The sequence below is a fragment of the Xenopus laevis genome, chromosome 4L (assembly GCF_017654675.1).
Source record: "Xenopus laevis strain J_2021 chromosome 4L, Xenopus_laevis_v10.1, whole genome shotgun sequence".
Taxonomy (NCBI): domain Eukaryota; kingdom Metazoa; phylum Chordata; class Amphibia; order Anura; family Pipidae; genus Xenopus; species Xenopus laevis.
Window position 1 is genome coordinate 97,701,173 of NC_054377.1, and position 19,643 is coordinate 97,720,815.

General features: G+C 35.6%; 1 protein-coding gene across 1 annotated transcript in view; it reads left to right on the forward strand.

Annotated features, from left to right (window-relative positions):
- Positions 1 to 5,446, forward strand: part of rwdd3.L (RWD domain containing 3 L homeolog) — a 55,820-nt gene extending 50,374 nt beyond the window's left edge. The window contains exon 5 of the mRNA XM_018258541.2: positions 3,173 to 5,446. Within this exon, the coding sequence (XP_018114030.2) occupies positions 3,173 to 3,265 (93 nt within the window). The 3' untranslated portion in view covers positions 3,266 to 5,446. The remainder of the gene's footprint in view (positions 1 to 3,172) is intronic.
- The last annotated feature ends 14,197 nt before the right edge of the window (positions 5,447 to 19,643 follow it).

The window sequence follows — 19,643 nt, forward strand, 5'->3', positions numbered from 1 at the left end:
TTGCCCTACTTCTAAGATCCCAAACATTGGGAGAAAAAAACACTCTTAGAAAATGGCGCCCAAAGTGTATTTATTACCAAAATTACGACAGGCAATATTTCATGCATCCCAACCAGTCCTCTCATTTAAGTTCCTCCCTGTCTATGTTACAGTTTAATGTGCTCAGCATGACTGGCCTAAGCTAGAGGAAGAGGCTTGGACAAATCCAACCTTGCACAGCAGGAAAATGAAAAATAGCAGCACAAATATTATATTACAGACGATTTAAAAAAATGAAAAAGATATATATACTATGTAGAGGCATATAAAGAGTATTTTGGATTATGTATTCAGTTTTGCGTACCTGTTTTTAACTTCTGTATGGATAGAGGCAGAAAATGGAGGCAATTACCATAATATGTGGTGGCTTAGCAGGAACATGTTCTGCTTCAGACAGTTAAAAGGTTTTTTTTGCCATTAGGAGCATGTTAATGCTCTTAATAATGTCTCTAGTTGCTTTGTAACGTCTCTCGTTGAAGTAAAGAATTCTTTTATCTTCTTATTACATTATGCTAAAACTTGAATTGAAAAGATATTTGTTGGAGCATTTAAAGGAGGGCATCAATCAGTTGTAAAAAAAATGAGAAAAATGTTCTTAGAATAGCTTATAAAAGGATAACTGCCGGTTTCATTTTGTATGAACAAAGGAGCCAACATAAAAGGCATGTTATTCCGAAGTCACACTGTGCAATTCAATAAATAAATTGTATACATATAATAAGGAAAGGTTTATAATTATCACCCAGCTTTTGTGGTACTAGCTATAGCCTTGTAATACAAGATTAAGCAGTGGGGGGCCAGACCTTCTCCTTTAGTATATTTGCTATTAAAGTCCCTTAGTCAACAAATCTGTCTGATAATTTAAGTATGCTTTCTATGAACCTACCGTAATTGTATGACAAAGGGCATTTAATATATTAGTAAATATCTGCACCTTTACTAGATTTATCCTATACCAATGTGAAAACAATCCAGTAAATTATTAACTTCCTGATGCAAGTCACCTGCAAACATACGGGCTTTAAAATACTTTATTTACATTTTTGGAAAATTGTAAAGCTTTTTAAAGTTATCTATCATGATTTTACAATATTAATACAAATATAGTCATAGAATGCATCATGAATTTCAGCAGTTCCTAACTGGAATATATATATTTATGCATAACAAACAAAATGTCTAGACTATTGCTGATCAACGGCTATACAAAATAACGTGCAATATCAACTGCAATACAATCATGGTAAATACTACAACATATGGAGTGTCTAATACCAGGTACAGGACAACTTAAGGCTATTACATTGGATTTGCAGCAGGTAGTCATGTTTTCATGGCCATCAGGATGAAAGTTTCAAAGATGTTGGATTCCATTCACTTCTATTGGTCTGAATTCATCCTGATGGCAACAAAACATGGCTACCTTCTGCATAACCAATTAAAAGGCCTCTATTTGTCCTGTAGCCGGTATTAGTAACCAAAGTTACAGCAGTCAAGCCATGCAGGGTTACTTTATCACTTTCCGTTATTGACTGTGAAGAGATTCATGGCAAGAAGAAAGGTTTTGAGCACCTCCACAATTAAAGTAATCAAAACACAACATGTGCAGCAGGAAAGTGTTAATAAATATGATAAAATTCTAATTCAAAGGCAGATTTTAATAAATCTCCCTCTTGTGTGTGCTGTAGCCCCTAGGGGTGCTTGAGGACTGGATTTGGGACGTCAAACCAAACAATGCTGCTTTCCACTTTCTGGCTGATAAGCTCCTTATCGTTTTTATGTGATCAAAACTGAGTGAAAGCTGTTTTCTAAAATAGAAGCTTTTCTGTATTGTAGTGATTATATCCCTGGATTAGCAATGCTTTTTTTTTTTGTTAATATTTCTTCCTTGTAGCACTAACTTTCTTTAACATGTTATGTTCCCTGTGAAGGCAATAAAAGTGCGGAAAGTTTATTAAAAAAAGAAACAAAATGAAGATGCAGTGTTTTCATTAATCTATTGTCTTTCTACACAGTCTCAATCTCAAGAGATTCTGCCTTAATGTTTTTTTTTAATCTCTGTGCCCCACACACACTGCATTTGGGGGGATGCAATGATTTTTATATTACCCTTGGTAATTGAAGACTAGATTCATCATATATATTGCAAAGAAATTACTTTTCATAATATGTTAAAATATTTTTTACAATTCTTCATTTCTAGTTGCTGTTTAATATTGTTTGAAATTTTTCATTGTACTGTAGTAAAGGCCTACATGACACTTTCCAGATACAGCAGGGATGCAAAGGTTCAACTGTACTTTATTATACATTTTAATGATTAATCTTGTTTTTTTACAATGTAAATCTTTATAACATAGTGCTAAACATGTATTATTATATTGTGGTTTTATTGTAGGAGAGAATAAAGTTGTCCCTGAGAATAACAAGGATGGTCCTAACCTGAATGAATACTTCCTGAATAATTTCACTTTAAGGGTTTTTTTTTAGCAAAGGTTGAGTTTGTGAAGTTTTGTATACCTCGAATAAACTAACAACTTGAATGTTTTCTTATTTATGAAAAACTGAAATGGAAAAAACTTGAATCAGTGCATTCGGGGGTGAAAACCCGAATTCTCAAATTTATTGAGCATTTCTGTGGAAAAAACCCTTAAATTTCTCAAATTATTGTGTTTTCAAGAGCAAACCACCAGTAAAAACTCTGAACATCATAAAGACTACAGACATCTTCAAATGGTTCAACCCAAGAAATTTGAGTTTTGTTTTACCTAAAAAATTTGAGTTTTTACTGAACACTACCCTTTGAAAATTAGAATTTTTGGGGGAAAAAACAACTTCACCTTTAATAAATAACCCCCTAAATGTAGGGTTACGTTTAGCCTTTTCAAAACACTTTTAGGGGCAGATTTATCAAAGGTTAAAGTTAAAATTCAAATTAAAAAAATTCAAATTTCAAACTATTTGTGTACTTTGACTAGTGAATCGTCCAAATTTGATTCGAATTTGAAAAAACTCTAATGTCTGCTTATTTAAGAATCAACTCGAATTGTTGAGTGATTGGTTCGAAAGTTTGTCCTTCTGCATGGAGCTGATGGTTGGAACTGGTTTACTTTTTTGTTTCTCCTTTTGCCAGGGACATTTGGAATGGGAAAGTGAAGCGGTGAATTTGTTCCAGAGCTTGCTGTCTGCCTTGGCTGCCTTCTTAAGGGCGCAATTAGCTGCATAGTGATACTTAGCGTTCCCAGATGCATTGCACCACGAATCTTCGGCTCTGATCTTGGATTATGTATTTGGATATGGACGATCTTTCCCCTTCAGTACCTTGCTCAGCTGGACAGATTTCAAGGCTTGACTCGTCATGTGGTCAGACTTCAGTTCCTTCTATTCCTTGTTGGCTCAGTTGCTTGGACAGACTTTTTTTTTTTTTTAAAAAAAAAACAGTTGCACACGTGGGGTCAAATAAGAAAGATTTTTGGCTTTAAATCTGTAAATTTTTTCAATGTGCTTTGATTTTGATGTCATCCTTCTACTGGAATTACAAGCAGAAACAAACTTTTTTATCTGGTACAGTTTTGCAAAAAAAACACACACATCATTATTATGGGCCCCTTACCTTCCACATCAATGAATTGGAGACCTCCACTGTCTGTTTAAGAAGCTGTACAGGGTAATTAGCAACATGGGAGCCATTTTTTATGAACAATAGTTGTAACATAATGGAAATGAACTCCCCTAACAAAGTAGGGCAATGCTATAACTTCAAAGTAATTTCACCTTCCCTTTGACCCCAATGCATTAGGCAAAATGTAGGTTTTCAGTAGTCCATTTACATCTCTTTATGGGCCACACAAAATTCTCCACCAGACAGTACATTTTAAAAGACAGGTTAATTTATCTTTTAAAAATTTTTTTAAAAAAAATTGTCTTTTGTTGTTTGGATTGGATTATTACACTTTAAATATAAGCAATGGTAATAGCAATGGGAAAGGCATTTATAAAAAAAACTAGTATTTTGGCTGTCTGTGTCAATTTTTAATTAAAGGAAAGTTGCTTTATTTTTATGTTCTTTCATTATGCCAAAATGTTTTTGGATGGCGTTTCCCTTAAAATGTCATTTTAAAGTGAACTTCCCTTTTTTAAAAAAAAAAAAAAAAAAAAGAAATCTAAAATAATTGTTCTCAATGTCACAATATCTTCCTAATAGAAGGTTCTGTTTAACTAGCCCATAGCGGAGTATGCAATGCATATAGAGGAACAAATATCTAACATTTTACTATTTTTTTCCTATGACAATTCAAGAAAAACATTTTTGTATGTGTTTGTAACAGTTCACAAATTATTTTTCAGTATTGCAAGTTCTCTTGTAATTTATTCAAACGTATTTCATATTTTCAGTTTGTCTGGGGGGTTGCCTGCCCTGAAGGGTTAAAAGAAATCATTGCAACCTATGCAACATAGAATCTAGTTTTTCAGCATTCTCTAAAAATTTTGATTGAAAAACAAAAATGTTTTTATAAAGGAGTAATGTCTTTAAACTGGCTTGTTATTAGAATGTTTCCCATGGGAGAAAACATGTTTACTCTTATTTTTCTTGATTGTAATTGATTGTAAATAATTATAAATTGCCCCAATAAACAATTTCCCCTCAGAAAACGGGGTTGTGACCAAGAATTGAAAAGGATATTTACAAATGTAAGTAAACCTGCTCCTACATCTAAGTAAAGACAATTTGGATATGCTTTATTCTTCTGCTCCTCTTGTGTTGTACATAATGGTGCCATTTTATACATTTTGACATTTCCATGATTGTGCTTCCTCATAACTCTTCCTTGTCTATTCTTTTTATTGGCATTTTCTTAATTTCACTGAAATGTGCTGTTCCATCTTCAGAAGTATCCTGCTCCGAACTATAGACAATAAAACTTTAAATCAGTTATATAAAAGGAAGGAACTCTTAGTGTACTCCAGAGAGAAGCATTCATTTTCTTACAAGAATGTTAATGGGCATTGCACATCTGTGCACTTTCCCGTTCAACAGGAAAATAAGGAAGTTTCCATAGCTACAAACTCATCTTTTAGAACCTATACTACCTGTGACATACAGAGCTTTTTGTTTGAAACCTTATCTGTCTCCATATGTGCTATAAAATATAAATGTATTCATGACAATAATAAACTCAATTGTTTTTGTTTCCATCTACCTAGATTTTTTTTAAAGTTAATTTGCCGAAAACTTTTTTGACTACATTTAATGGCTGCTACCAATAACATGCTGCATGCCTTTTTTTTTGTTCTTTTTTTCTGTATTATAATTTTTGTACTTTTCCCCTGATGAAGACCTTTATTGGTTGAAATGCGTTGGGCCAATATTTTAATTGTTACATGGAATAAAATTTACTTAAATTTTCTTTGGAGATTGCAAACCTAATTTTTTTGTGGATGTTTGTTGCGCTTTGGTGACTCTGTTGGGTAGTCCCTGTGTGCTTGCACCTCGTGATTATTCACTTTGGTGTGCGCCTTCTGACATCTTTTGGTCTTGGGTGCTGTATGGTTTTTACTGACTGATAGAGTTGGTTGGTTACACCACATGCTCCCTTACCACCCTTAACAATTTTCCCCTGGTACAATGTACAGTTGGTTGTATTATCAGTCAGATACTCACAGCATGAGTCAGTTGTTTTCAGCAGCAAAAAAGAATGAGGAAGCTTACAAATAAAATGTTTAGGGCCTATTTACAAGGCATCCTAGTAGTAACTTTTACTTCTTTGACACATACCACTGGTTTCTGTCAATGTTTTGAAGGTCTTTAAGTTTTAAAGCATAGTCAGAAAAATAGAAATTTAGCTGAAGTTATACAGTCATATGAAAACGTTTAGGAACCCTTCTCAGCCTGCATAATAATTTACTCCACTTTCAACAAAAAAAGATAACAGTGGCATGTCTTTCATTTCCCAGGGACAAAGATTTTTAATGAAGCAGTATTCAGTTGTATGAAATTAAATCAAATGAGAAAAACTGGCTGCGCAAAGATTTGGGTACCTTTGTAATTTTGCTAATTTGAATGCATGTAACTGCTCAATACTGATTTCTGGCAGCACCAAATTGGTTGGATTAGTTTATTAAACCTTGAACTTCGATAGCAGGTGTGTCCATTCATAAGAAAAGGTATTTAAGGTGGCCAATTGCAAGTTGTGCTTCTGTTTGACTCTCTTCTGAAGAGTGACAGCATGGGATCCTCAAAGCAACTCTCAAAAGATCTGAAAACAAAGATTGTTCAGTATCATGGTTTAGGTTAAGGCTACACAAATCTATCTCAGAGATTTAAACTGTCAGTTTCAACTGTAAGGAATGTAATGAGGAAATGGAAGGCTGCAGGCACAGTTGCTGTTGGCAGGTCTGGCAGGCCAAGAAAAATACAGGAGCGGCACATGGGGAGGATTGAGAGAATGGTTACAGACAACCCAAAGATCACCTCCAAAGACCTGCAAGAACATCTTGCTGCAGATGGTGTATCTATACATCATTCTACAATTCAGTACAATTTGCACAAAGAACATCTGTATGGCAGGGTGATGAGAAAGAAGCCCTTTCTGCACTCACGCCACAAACAGAGTCGCTTGTTGTATGCAAAAGCTCATTTAGACAAGCCACATTCATTTTGGAACAAAGTGCTTTGAGAAAAAAATGTAGTTATTTGGTCATAACAAAAAGAGCTTTGCATGGAGGAAGAAGAACACTGCATTCCAAGAAAAACACCTGCTACCTACTGTCACATTTGATGGAGGTTCCATCATGCTGGGGGCTGTGTGGCAAGTTCAGGGACTGGTATAAGGCATGTTATATATTAAAAGGAAGTTATTTTGAAAGCTCAACCAATAATAAACAAAACTCCAAAAGTTCCAAAACTTTTTCATATGACTATAAAATATTGATTGACTGGCTCTACATATACTGACCAGAAAACATTGCAGTGCAGTGTTGAGTTTTCCAAACCCCAGGGTAGTAGATTCCTTTCTAGATGTGCTCTTATAATAGCCACCTTTGGATTTGGGCGTGGCCTTCAGCTTCTCCGGTGCCACCAGGACTTACTGCATGAGAATCCAGTACTCCTACAGGGGCAGGCAAGGGCACCAAATGTTACTCTGGGAAAGGAGCTAATAAGGACGGAGCTGGACACAGTTAGACAGGCCAGGTCAGAACCAGGTAACAGGAGCAGAATCATGAGGCACACTCAAGGTCAAGAACAAGACGGCATCAGAACCAGGGCGTCACACAGGAGACAGGAGCATGTAGCAGGAATTTAAAGGAGAACCAATCACAGGGAACAGTGCACCTAGGACCATGCCCACTTGATCTATAACAGGCAGTGAGTCAGTGTAGAGCAGGTGGTTATATAGGCAGAATTTTAGAGTGGACCTCGTTTTTTTCCCCCAAGACTTCCTTTGCTTTACTTACAAATTGTGGTGCAACATTTTCAGAATGACCTGATGTGTTTCTTAAGTAATTCTGAGGACTACTGAAGATCACTACTGAAAACACTCAGGTGCATTAGTTAGTCGGTTTTACATGAATTTGTATCCAACAAACTCTCTTCATTGGAGACTATATTGCTTAGCAACAAAGCGTGGCTGTCTTGTGCTCCTGATGCACCATCATTTGACATGCAAACTCTGCACTGGCTAATCATTCATGTAGATCCTTGCACCATCTCAGGCTCCACTGCTCCTTATTCCACAGGATCCGTAACCCATCCTGCTGTCTACTTTATTTTTAATCTCCAGGAAAATAATGATAACCGTTGCCTTTGTCATTGTATTTGATGTGACTTGTTATAATAATAATATTTATCAAATCCTATTATAGTACAGATGTAAGCCTTTAGCATTACATTTCCTTCTGTTTAAAAAAAACCCCTGCAAATCCCAATATTTCACAAATCTGAACCTCATTATGGGTCATGTAATTAAAAAAAAAAGACTCTCGGTAGAGCATTCAGATATTTTAAATCAGTCATGGCACCGGTTTATGAAGCTCAGCCTGGAGAGACGATAGAGATAACATTTGTAAAATGTAAAAATAACACAAAGCAGAGCCACCAGAGCATGTATTTTGTGGAGGAAATATGGAGAAAAGTAAGATGGAATTACTTTTATGGCACATAAATGGATCTGAAGTGTAGGTTGTTATAATTAATGGAGTCTTGCCAGGAAGACACATATCAGATGCAGCTAAGTATGTATCTTTCTCTTCAAGTTCAGAACAGACTACCGATTGTCACCCTGGCAGATGGTGATTATGTTTTTTTGCTCTAATAAAATTGTGATTCACACAGCCAAGAAGAAAGATTTCAATAAGCATATCACAAACTGCAACTAGATTGCTCTTAAAGTTCACAGAATTTTCACCTACCAGAAATGATATTTCAGAGCGAGCTTAACATTTTTATTTTGAAACGAAGGGAAGTAAGTTTATAGTCAGAACTGGGAAAAGTGACTGCCATTGTTTTTTCTTTTGCGCTCTGTTTAGAACTTTTTAAGTCATCTAATAAAGGTCAGCTATTGTACTGCTTCTAATGGGCGACAGTGGATGTTGAAAGGATTAGTCGTAAATGTGCTTTTCCTTATCTATTTTAATTAGTGCTGTACTATGTTTTACAGTAATATTACAGTTTCCTCATACAAGACCCCAGATGTCCATGGGGATAATCCCTGCTTCATTATTTGTTTTCTGCAGTTAGTGAGCTCACACAGTGTGGAAAATAGCCTTGTCCAGATATTTTTCATTTAAAACACAATAAAACAGCTAGAGGTTGTATTTGAACCACAGTATGAATAATAACATTGCCTAAATCTAGAGTATGCTTTGAATCAGGATAAAAACAATCAGAAACTCCTTCAAAATAAGTGCAGGACTGCATGGACAGAATTGAAGGCACACAATGGCATCCAACAGTGAACTTAATCTACTTGCAAAGGGGAAAAAAAATACTTGCTCAAATATATAGCAACATAAATATGTGTATTTGAAAATATATCATGTAACCACAAAAGAGTTCATTAGATCAATGGTATCAGATACTATACACATTTAGAATCTTCATTGTAGGCTGGTTTTATTGTTCCTTATAATTAGATATTAGTGTCACTCACTGTGAATATTGGAAGTCATATGGGAAATGTCTACGGATACAAGTGGCTTCATGTGGATTGCTTTTGGGCCGTGCTACTTTTGTTAATAAAGGGATTAAAATTATAACCAAAAGAGAAATGATAGGCAGATTAGAAAATCATTATGAAAAACATCCCATGCTCAGGCATTGCTGCGGCACTTAAGATCCTCAAGTACTATTAGAGAGATGGCAGCTTTGACAATGTGCTACAGGGGAAAAGTTTTTAAAAGAAATTGACAAAAGACAGCAGGAATTACCAAAGTTGAGTTTCTAATAAACCGCAATATATTTCTGTATATATGTGCTTAGCTCTTTGGATTCTGATTCGCATACAGAATTATTAGAGCTTTCCAAACAACATCCTAAAACATATAGGAAACAAAAATAATTATAGTATAACAATAATTTATTTTATTTTAAAAATGATCAAATGTTTTGATATAGCTAAATCAACACCAATATGGCAGTCCATTGTAAGGCTCTGCTAGGAGTCAAACCTGAAGTTTCCTGGTAAGTGGCTGCACTCTTTACCACTAGGCCTGAACAGCAGCTTGTAAGTAGCACAAATTGTTAGCAAAGTGAAACATGTCAGAATTTCCCATCATTACTTGTGAGTTCCCTTCTCTTTCTTATTTATGCTCATTGTCTCTTTTCATTTCACCTGGCCTTTCCAGCCTCATCTCTGCAACTTTTTGGTCAGACAAGTTCAGCCAATCAGAGCTGATTCTGCCCTATTTAAACACAGCTCCCACCCAGCTTAAACCCAGCTCCCACCTGCCTGAGTACTTGTCAGGGGCCTTGCGGCTCCAGTAGCAGAGAAGTCTGGACCAAGGAGGAAGTTCAAGGGTTACGGTCCAATTCGCGGCAGCCAAGTGATCAAGAAATAGCGTGGTCAGGATTAAGGCAGAAGTTCAGTAAGCAAGCAGCAAGGATCGAAGTCAGGGTCAAAGCAAGAGGTCAAAAGTCCAAGGATCAATATATTAGGAATTTAGGAACACACAGGAACACTAATGAGTGTGACCTATAATCGGGCATTAAACCCGTGATGTTGGGTTCCTTTTATCTTGAATTTTCACCAGTGCAGTCTGGTTCTTTTCCTGTTCCAGTCCTGTATTTCTCTGTACTGTTTCAGTTCCGTCTGGTTCTTTTCCTGCTCCAAGTCCTGTTATAGTCCCATTTGGTTCTGTTCCCATTCCATTCCCCTCTGGTTCTACTCCTAATCCATTCCCATCTGGTTCTGTTCCCAGTCCTTTTGTCTGCTCCCAGCCTGTCCCTGACTCTTCACCCACACCATCCTAATCCTGTAAGTCTTGTTCCTGATCTTTAACCTGCTACCTGTTAACCACTCTTTGCCTGAAGGACAAATTCTTGTTCTAAATCCTTCACATAAATTTACAAAATGTTTGATTTTTGTACAGTGAATTGACTGTTATGTTACCCAATAGATCCTTTAACTAAAGGAACAGGTCACCTTTGACAACTTTCCAGTTTATTATCTGGAATACATGAGACCTTGTGGTTTTACAGATAAGGGGTCTTTCTGTAATTCAGATCACCATACCTTAAATAAATCCCCTAAAACATTTAGAAATGTTAAAAAAATAGCATGTATTTTTTGCCACCATTATTGATTTTTGTGTTTTAATTCTCATCAAGTACATATAACAAGAAATCATTAAGAATGATATGCTTGAAATGGCATGTCAAGTATTGCAGAACTTTCTGTATAATTGGTTTCAAGATAATGGATCCCATACCATGTGATCATAAGTGAATCTAGGTTATAGACAGATTCACTATTCACTCTGGCTGGAATATTATCTTCCACTGAACTTCACTGACCATTTCACTTGTTTCAGAGATTGTTTTATAGACCTTTCCATTTAATTTCAATGGCTGGTTTGTGAATGTGTAGTGTGTAAAATGTAATTCTGGAAATCACTGGTATGAGAAGTTGAAGACAGAGAGAATTGACTTGACTTGGTCAAAATCACTTACTATTATCTGTCTTGTTATATTCTTTTGTGTGAAAAAGACTTTGTAGTCTGCTTTTCTTTTTAGTTTCCAGAAATGTTATATTCATCCAATTCTGAAATGTGGATGCTTTTTACAATAGAACCTTAACCTCCATATTAATTGACAGCCTCCCATATACATCAGGCCAGGGAGTTTGAGCTTTAATATTCAGCATATGAATCATCTGCATGCATGTAATAGGGTCCCATCTCTCAAAATAATGAGGTACTGTTAGTAGACTCTTAACTTTAACAAAATAGTTTAATTACATAAATAACTATAAGTAAGTATAGCATTGCACACCAGAACCTCCTCAAAGAGGACCCCCTTTTCTCTCTTCTTTTTGTCCATAGCCTAGGTTCTTCCTTTTGTGTATGGAAACGTCATTTGCAGCTGAATCCTATGACTGTGATTGGTTTTGTTGCAGAACGTAAGTTAGATGAATTTAAGGCTATCTTGGAGACTGCTCTTTTCCAATAGACACAATAAAATGAATGTGATTCAATACACTGACATTCCATCCTTTTCCACTTTGGTAGTGGTAGTACAGGTATGGAACCTGTTATCCAGAATGCTCGGGACCTGGGGTTTTCCGGATAACAGATCTTTCCATAATTTGGATCTTCATAGACTAAGTCTACTACAAAATCATGTAAACATTAAATAAACCCAATAAGCTGGTTTTTGCTTCCAATAAGGATTACTTATATCTTGATGTGAATCAAGTACAATGTACTGTTGTATTATTACAGAGAAAAAGGAAATCATTTTAAAACATTTGGATTATTTGATTATAATGGAGTCTATGGGAGATGGCCATTCCATAATTCGGAGCTTTCTGGATAATGGGTTTCCGGATGACGGATCCCATACCTGTACCTCTATTTCCTTTTGATATTCTACAAGATTCTGGTCTCTGGGAAGAGGAGAAAAGATGGTGACTTTACAATACAAAATTCAGTCTGCTAATGCATCAGTCTGGGAAAAAGCTAAGCAATTTAATTTACCGGGGTGCCTAATATATTGGGAACCCCCAGTAAATTCAGCTTTCCCTGTCGTTTCAAAAACGTTTTGTGGACCACATTTGTTCAATGGGCCTTGGCGGGACAGAATCAATTGCATGGCCCTATCAGGATAAAATAGCATTGTAAATAATAACCTTGGTTTTATATACCAGCCACACAAGCAAAACATGTATAGTGGAGCACAACCTTCACTGGTATTGCAAATTTCTCTTGTATTAAACAACTAACCATGGGGAATCTCAACAAATGCTGGTTCTATTTCCACAGGATACAAAATTCATGGGTTGTGGAAGCACACTTAAGGCTAAATTAAAGTATATTTAAGTATAGTGGAAGTGCTACTTACAATGCACTTCCCTGGGCCCCTTGCCTCATAAGTAATTCAGTATAAATGCAAGTGCATGTGTTTAAGGACAGGGGGTTTTAGTTACAAAGTTATGATCATAAATTTGAAAAGCCACCATACCACGTCAAGGTAAACCCCATATGGTGGTCCCTTGTTTACCTCTGGTCATAGTAGTATAAAGGATCTAGTTCCTCTCTGTATAGTAGAATTGATTGAAGTAAATGTTTGCTGAGCTTTGGTTTCAATCTGAAGGCTATATCCTCCCCTCCGCCATTGTCTTGTGGCTTTTAAGAGGGAGTAATTGCCAAGCCAACGGCCATTTTTTTTAAAACAATGTAATGACATACAAGTAGTGAAGGCAAAGTAAAACCAAATGCACAGGTGCACACTTAAAACATGGGTATATAAGTATGTGTGTTAGTTGGATGTAAATATAATTAAAATATAGAATATAATTGAAAAATAGCACTTCCCTTATACTTAAATATAAATTATACTTTAATTTAGCCTTTTGAGTGCTCCCACAACCCCCTATTATTATATATTGTATTATAGCCTGAAGCTTTGGCTGAGCTTCATATGTGGTTTTCTAATAGCACCCCATACCCACCCCTTTATACTGATGGTGGTCCTATGTTTTTAACTGCACCAAGTAACACTATTGAATCCATTCACATTCACTATACCTATTACTATACCTAATTTAGTTTGTCCTTTATTTACTTTAATTCAAATCTATATTTTTACCTACTTATACCCATACTGACACATATACACACTCTCCAAGTGTGCACCTACACATATAATTTTACTTTAATTGACACCTATATTCTTACCTACTTATACCCATACCGACACATATATTACTCTCTCTTAGAAGCTGCAAGTTAGCAGCGGGGGAGGATTTAGCCTTCAGACTGAAACCAAGGTTCAGCAGACTTTTACTTCAATCAATTCTACTATGCCGAGAGGCACTAGATCCTTTATACTATGACCAGAGGTAACAAGTTAGGGACCACCATATGGGGTTTACCTTGACGTGGTATGGTGGCTTATCAACTTTATGATAATAACTTTGTAACTAAAAACCCCTGTCCTTAAACACATGCACTTGCATTTATACTGAATTATTTGTGAATTATTTGTGAAACGGGACCAGGGGAGTGCATTGAAAAATAGCAATTCCCTTATACTTAAATATAAATTATACTTTAACTTATAGCAATTAATTAGCCTTTTGAGTGCTCCCAAAACCCCCTATTATTGTATATTCTATTTCCACATGGCCCATCAATGGGACATATCACTGTGCCCTAGCTTCCATGTCTTTCACCTTTCTGTGCTTTTTAAGGAAAGCACTGAGTTTCACTAATTAGTAGTTAAAAGCTAATGTTTACTTGTATGTGGGTGCTGTTAAAGAAAATATAATAGTATATATTTATAATTCACAAAATAACCTTAGTATTATTGAAATAATCAGTTAAAGCTGCTGTACTGTGTTGGCCAATCAAAAGTTACATGGTAATACTTTTCAAATGAAGCATAACAAAAGTAGGGCAAAGCTAATATTATTTATTGGCTAACTAAGATAGTAATCATAGGAAGCATTCAGAAACTTTGGGTACCAAAATAATCATCGAATACATTCTTAAATTATCCATTCTGTGTTATGAGTGCCTGATCTAATATGCTCATTCCTTCCCCCACTAAGTACTACCGACTAGATGCAAATTTCAAATTGCAGAAATCATGTCTGGTATTGGCTTATTAAGAATCTATACCAGTATTTCTTTTAGTTTTTTTTAAGCTAATCAGCTTCTTTGTGTAAAGTGTTAGTGCTGAGAATCTTTATATTATACAGTTATTTTCTGGACACCAGATGACAGAGCAATCCCCAGGGAGCAGTAGATATTTAGCACTCTGCATAGTTGCACCTGTAGGGCTATGAAATATTCTTGAGACATCATTTGAATAATTTATTGTCTATATAATGTCAATGAAAATATATTTTTTAAAAATGTTCATAGAAGATAACTAATCCCTGTTTTTAAAAATAATAAAGTCCCTGAAGAAGCCACTCGGATGAGTGCTGAAATGTTTTCAATTGCTTTAGCTCAGCTGTAACTCTACTAGATACTGTATCTCATTATTGAGCACCATGCAAAATTCTACATGGATGCATTATAACCCTAAACAGTATTTTTGAGAATTTATCATATTTGGTGACGTCCTCCTGATATGTACACGATAATCCCATATAAATCATTACTTACCCAAATAAACCCACCATTATCTTGTAATGACCACCAATATCCTGAATGAATAAAAGGCTCACAGTTAAAAATGATGGGGGATATTTACTAATTTATCTATTTTTTTTTATTAAAACAAAGTCGACCTAACCCGCATCCACAAATTTAACTCATTTATCAATAATTGCTCTTGAAAAAGTTGGTGCGAAAAAACATCTGGCAATGACTTCTACATGACCTCAACAGGTTTGAGATGGAGTATTTTTGGATTTCGATTTTTAGCAGTTTTAGGGTATAATAAACCTCTAAAAATTTGAGTTTCCCCCTTTAAAAACTTGACCAGAAAAGTTCAAGCTTTAATAAATGGGCAAAGTATATGTAGAAGAGACAGGACTGACCGGCACTCAAGCTGATCCATAGGACCAGAGAAAATTGTTTAAAAAATATTTTTATTTGTACAAGGTTTAAAAAATGTATAATATTTGCATCTCCATCCACCCTACGTGTTTCGCACCCACTCAAGGCACTTAAGACTGAGTGGGTGTGAAATGCGTAGGGCAGATGGAGATTCAAATATACATTTTTTAAACTTTGTACAAATAAAAATATTTTTTTAAACAATTTTCTCTGGTCCTGTGGATCCGTTTGAGTGCCGGTCGGCCCTGTCTCTTCTACATATCCTTTGCTATACCGCTTCCTAAAGCTGGGGGTCCGGGACTGGAGCACCCGGATCACATTTACTATTTGTTGAGTCATTTACAATTTATCCTGTAGCACCGTGTTTTTCCAAACCATTGCAATTTAATAAATGGGCCCCTATGAGTGTGACACTAAACACTGATTGATGTTTCAGTAGTTCAGCAAGTAAAGAGATATTAAAGTATAATTTTTTTTATTCTTCTCCCAACTATTGTGTTATAATTTTGCGGCTATGACGTGCATGTAATAGATCAGAGAATCATATTAGTGGGATGTTGTTGACATTAACTGGTACTTGTCACAAAGCCTGTTGTTGCCAATGTTGACAACCCTGTACTGAAGCAATTGTATTGTTAATGCTTTTTCATATTCTCAGAGGAGCTGAATTTGCTTTAAAGTTGTACAGCAATTTTTAATATCAAAACATGTTTTTCAGCCATAGACCTGCAATGGCAACTGCAGCACAAGACATTTTGACTAGAGTTGGTTTGTGGCATAGTCAGAATGTAAACTGTACATGTAATCACCGGATAGGACAGGTACAGTATTTGAATAAGCTGCTTCTGCAACTGCAGAGAAATAGGCATATTACATATGTGTGAATTCCTTGATACACAATGGCTGTGCATAGGCATGATTTCCACTGACAGTAATCTTGGCAGGAAATGATGACAATCCTACATAAGAAAGCCTTACAATATAAGTAAAGAGTTTAACAAAGGCATTATCCAAAGGCTTCCGAAGGACAGCTTTGTCACCACTAGCAGTGCTATTCCATTGATGTTTGCTGAGACTGTGGAGATGGTTCCTCCCTCCCCAAAAACTGAATTTTCCCAACACAACCACATTACCCACAATAAATTACACAGACAAACTTTCTTTCTTTTTTTTTTTTTAAGAGGTTACTGAAAAATGTCATAAAACAGGAGGAAAGTGAAAAAAAACCCACAAAGTAAAATGGGGTGGGTGGATGGGACCAAAGGGCACAGGTATAGTCCAGAAGTTGTAGCAGGAGAGGTCTGAAAAGGGAAGGGGACCATTATTTAAAGTAGTGGAAAGGAAAGTGAAATGGAGCAAAGGAACTACCACCTTCTGGGGCTACTCAACCTATCCTAAGAGGTTTCCTTACAAAAAACTAACAGAGTGGGGAAACAGATGGGAAGGACAAGGGAGCCAATAGGGATGGGAGTAAATAGTTCAAATCCCTTTTTCTACATTAGTTCAATTAACAGGGCATATGCTGAGCTTTTTGCCCATTGTTTTAAAATATCTGTATATGTAAATTGTTTTCGTTATTTCTTGAGCTAAGCATGGCTTCCTTAGCAGGCTAGTTATAGCAAATGACCAGTTCAATGAAAAGCTTTCTGTATAATGAACTGCTTGTTAATAGTAATGGGCCAATAAATTCTCCTGGCGCAAATCTGTGGCGAATTTCCGTGTTTTGCCTCGGGCGAATAAATTCGCCGGCATCAAAATGTGGATTCGGGCCCGAAAAGTAGCTTGTGTCAAAATCACCGCGTGTCAACACTATTCGGACGCCCATTGACTTTAACGCCGGTATCAAAATTGACGTGAGCACTTTTAAATTGACGTGAGCACTTTTCTGTGAATTTTTCACCGTTTCACGAATTTCGAGGGAAATTTGCACATTTTTTGGCCAAGTGAAACAGGAGAAATCCGCCCATCACTACTTGTTATTGCAAAGTCTAACAAATCCTGCAGGTGGAGGGAGTACGTTAGGTTTATACAAAGTGCTTTGCCTTTGCTGCGAATTTGTTTTAAGTGGCCTGTAAATAATCAGGGAGGTAGAATGGCTCTTACTTTCATGTTCTTTCATATTTCCTATTTAAAATAATGTTTTATTAATTATTAGTTTATTAATATGTTTGAATTAATTTTCAAAAAAAGAACGTACTACCAGTTAAGAGGGGGAATGTAATAAAAATCCTAAAAGGACATAAAGAAAAATAAACATTTACATTTAACAGTTATAATTCTTTAGATAGTTATTGCATTGGGCAGCTTAACTGTGCATAGTGCATTTTTAAGGCATGCTTGAAGGTAGTGTATTTTTGGAGCACAAATAATGACTTTTGTTGGCAAAAATTTAATGATAAATATAAACATTATTCGTAAACATGGCCCCACAAAGCAATATTCTTTATAGAAATTGTCTCCTCTAGATAAGTACCTGTCCCTTGTTTCTCCCCAGAGTTGGTGAAATTAAACTGATTCCATAAGGCAGCATTTGTAGCCCAAATGTTATTTCAAAACTGACTGCTTTGTCTCATATTTTTCTTTATTCAAATGATTCTTTTTTATCTGTGCTTTTAATTATTCAGCTACAGAGCCCAATAGCTTTTGTCTTAGTTTTAGAAATCTAAGCCCACTAGTGAGCCAATTTTGCCATTATTACATGTTTTCTTTCTGCTCTCAGCAAAGATATATAAAAGTGTATTGTATTTGCTTTTCTGAATACCAAGGTAATCGGAATTCATTCAAGTGGGTTGACTCTGAGTGGTGACATCAAAGGGAAGTGCTGTTTGATTGCTACTACACAGATGCCAATATTATTTGAAGAAATATAGTCAGAAGGATGGCAATTTACAGACTGTGAAAAGATTCCTGATATGAGAGTGCAACGTTCCATACTGATTTCAGATGCATGTTGCTTTGTATTATAGAAGTATTGCAATCTTGTTTCTTAGGCATATTACTAAAAATATAGAGGGGTTTCCAGTAGAGTTATTGTCCACCTTAGCAGTGGAAATCTAAAGGTGTAAGCTTTCTTTGTTATTCCATGCTATCTAATGCCAGAATATACCATAATAAGATACATTAGAAAAATAATTTTGTACTGAATATAACAGGTAAAGATTTTGCTATTTTAGGCACAATTGCTAGAGGGTAAAGCTTGAACCCTTTAATCATGTATACACTACATACGCTACGCTGTGAGTTGTTACATGTATTAAGGTCCTTACCTTAAGTATATTTGAATATTATATGCTATTAGTATATTATCCCTAAGTATATTAATACTGTTATAGCTACCCCATTATATGCAAGGGTATATGCAAACAGGAATGACATTGTAGAAAAATACCCAAGGTTCTTGCTAAGAAATAAATACATGTATATATTTCTATTTACAAGAAAAAGTTCATAACCACTTTGGGCAGTTCGTCAAATTATTTCAACCATTTTATCGGATGGTGCAGGGACAGCCAGGATCAAGAGCACACTAGTATTGTACACATGGGGGCTGATTTATCAAAGGTTGAATTTAAAATTTAAATTAGAGTTGGCAAATTTAAACTCGAATTTTTGAGTTATGACCAAAAAACCAACTAGTAAATCCAAATTCCAATTTATCCATTGAACTTTAGTAAATCTGCCCCATAATGATTGTAGACATATATACATGATATTAAGACAGTTACACATTGCACAATCTGCCTTAAAATGTGGAGACTACATTAGTACTCATTGATTCCATGTTTTGTGGGTAGGCAGAACATGACATGCCCCCAAAGTAGTGACCCCTGTAGAACTTCCGGAGGTGTAGTGTTGTTTTGAGCTCTTTTACAAAACAAATTCATCCTATTAAATGATCTGCTATACTGTAAATAGGGGGAATTCATTGCAGGCTATACTTTCTATTACAGGAGCTGTTGCAGAAGCATGGCACACATCCAAAGAGAGTAGGCTGGCAGGGAATTGGAGGTTTGTTTTCTCCTGTGTATCTTTCTAATGACTAGAAATGCATCAATTCTAGGATTCTTTGGGATTTGACTGAATCCTATCAATTTTAAAGGATTTAAATTTGGCCAAATCTCAAGATGCTCACAGTTTTCTAAAATATCTGGAATTAACTTTAGTTAAAGTTTTTTTGTGACTACTAGCATATTTACAAAAAATAAGTTGAAAAAACAAGATCATGGTTAAACAAAAACATGATCAGCAGCCAAAATGAATCCAATCCTAGTTCAAAGTCATATAACCTTAAAGTTCTCGTCAACTGCGTCAATTTTGTACAAAATATTGTCCCAATTAGGGTTTTAATTCAGTTCAGTATTTAGCTGAATCCTTTGTGG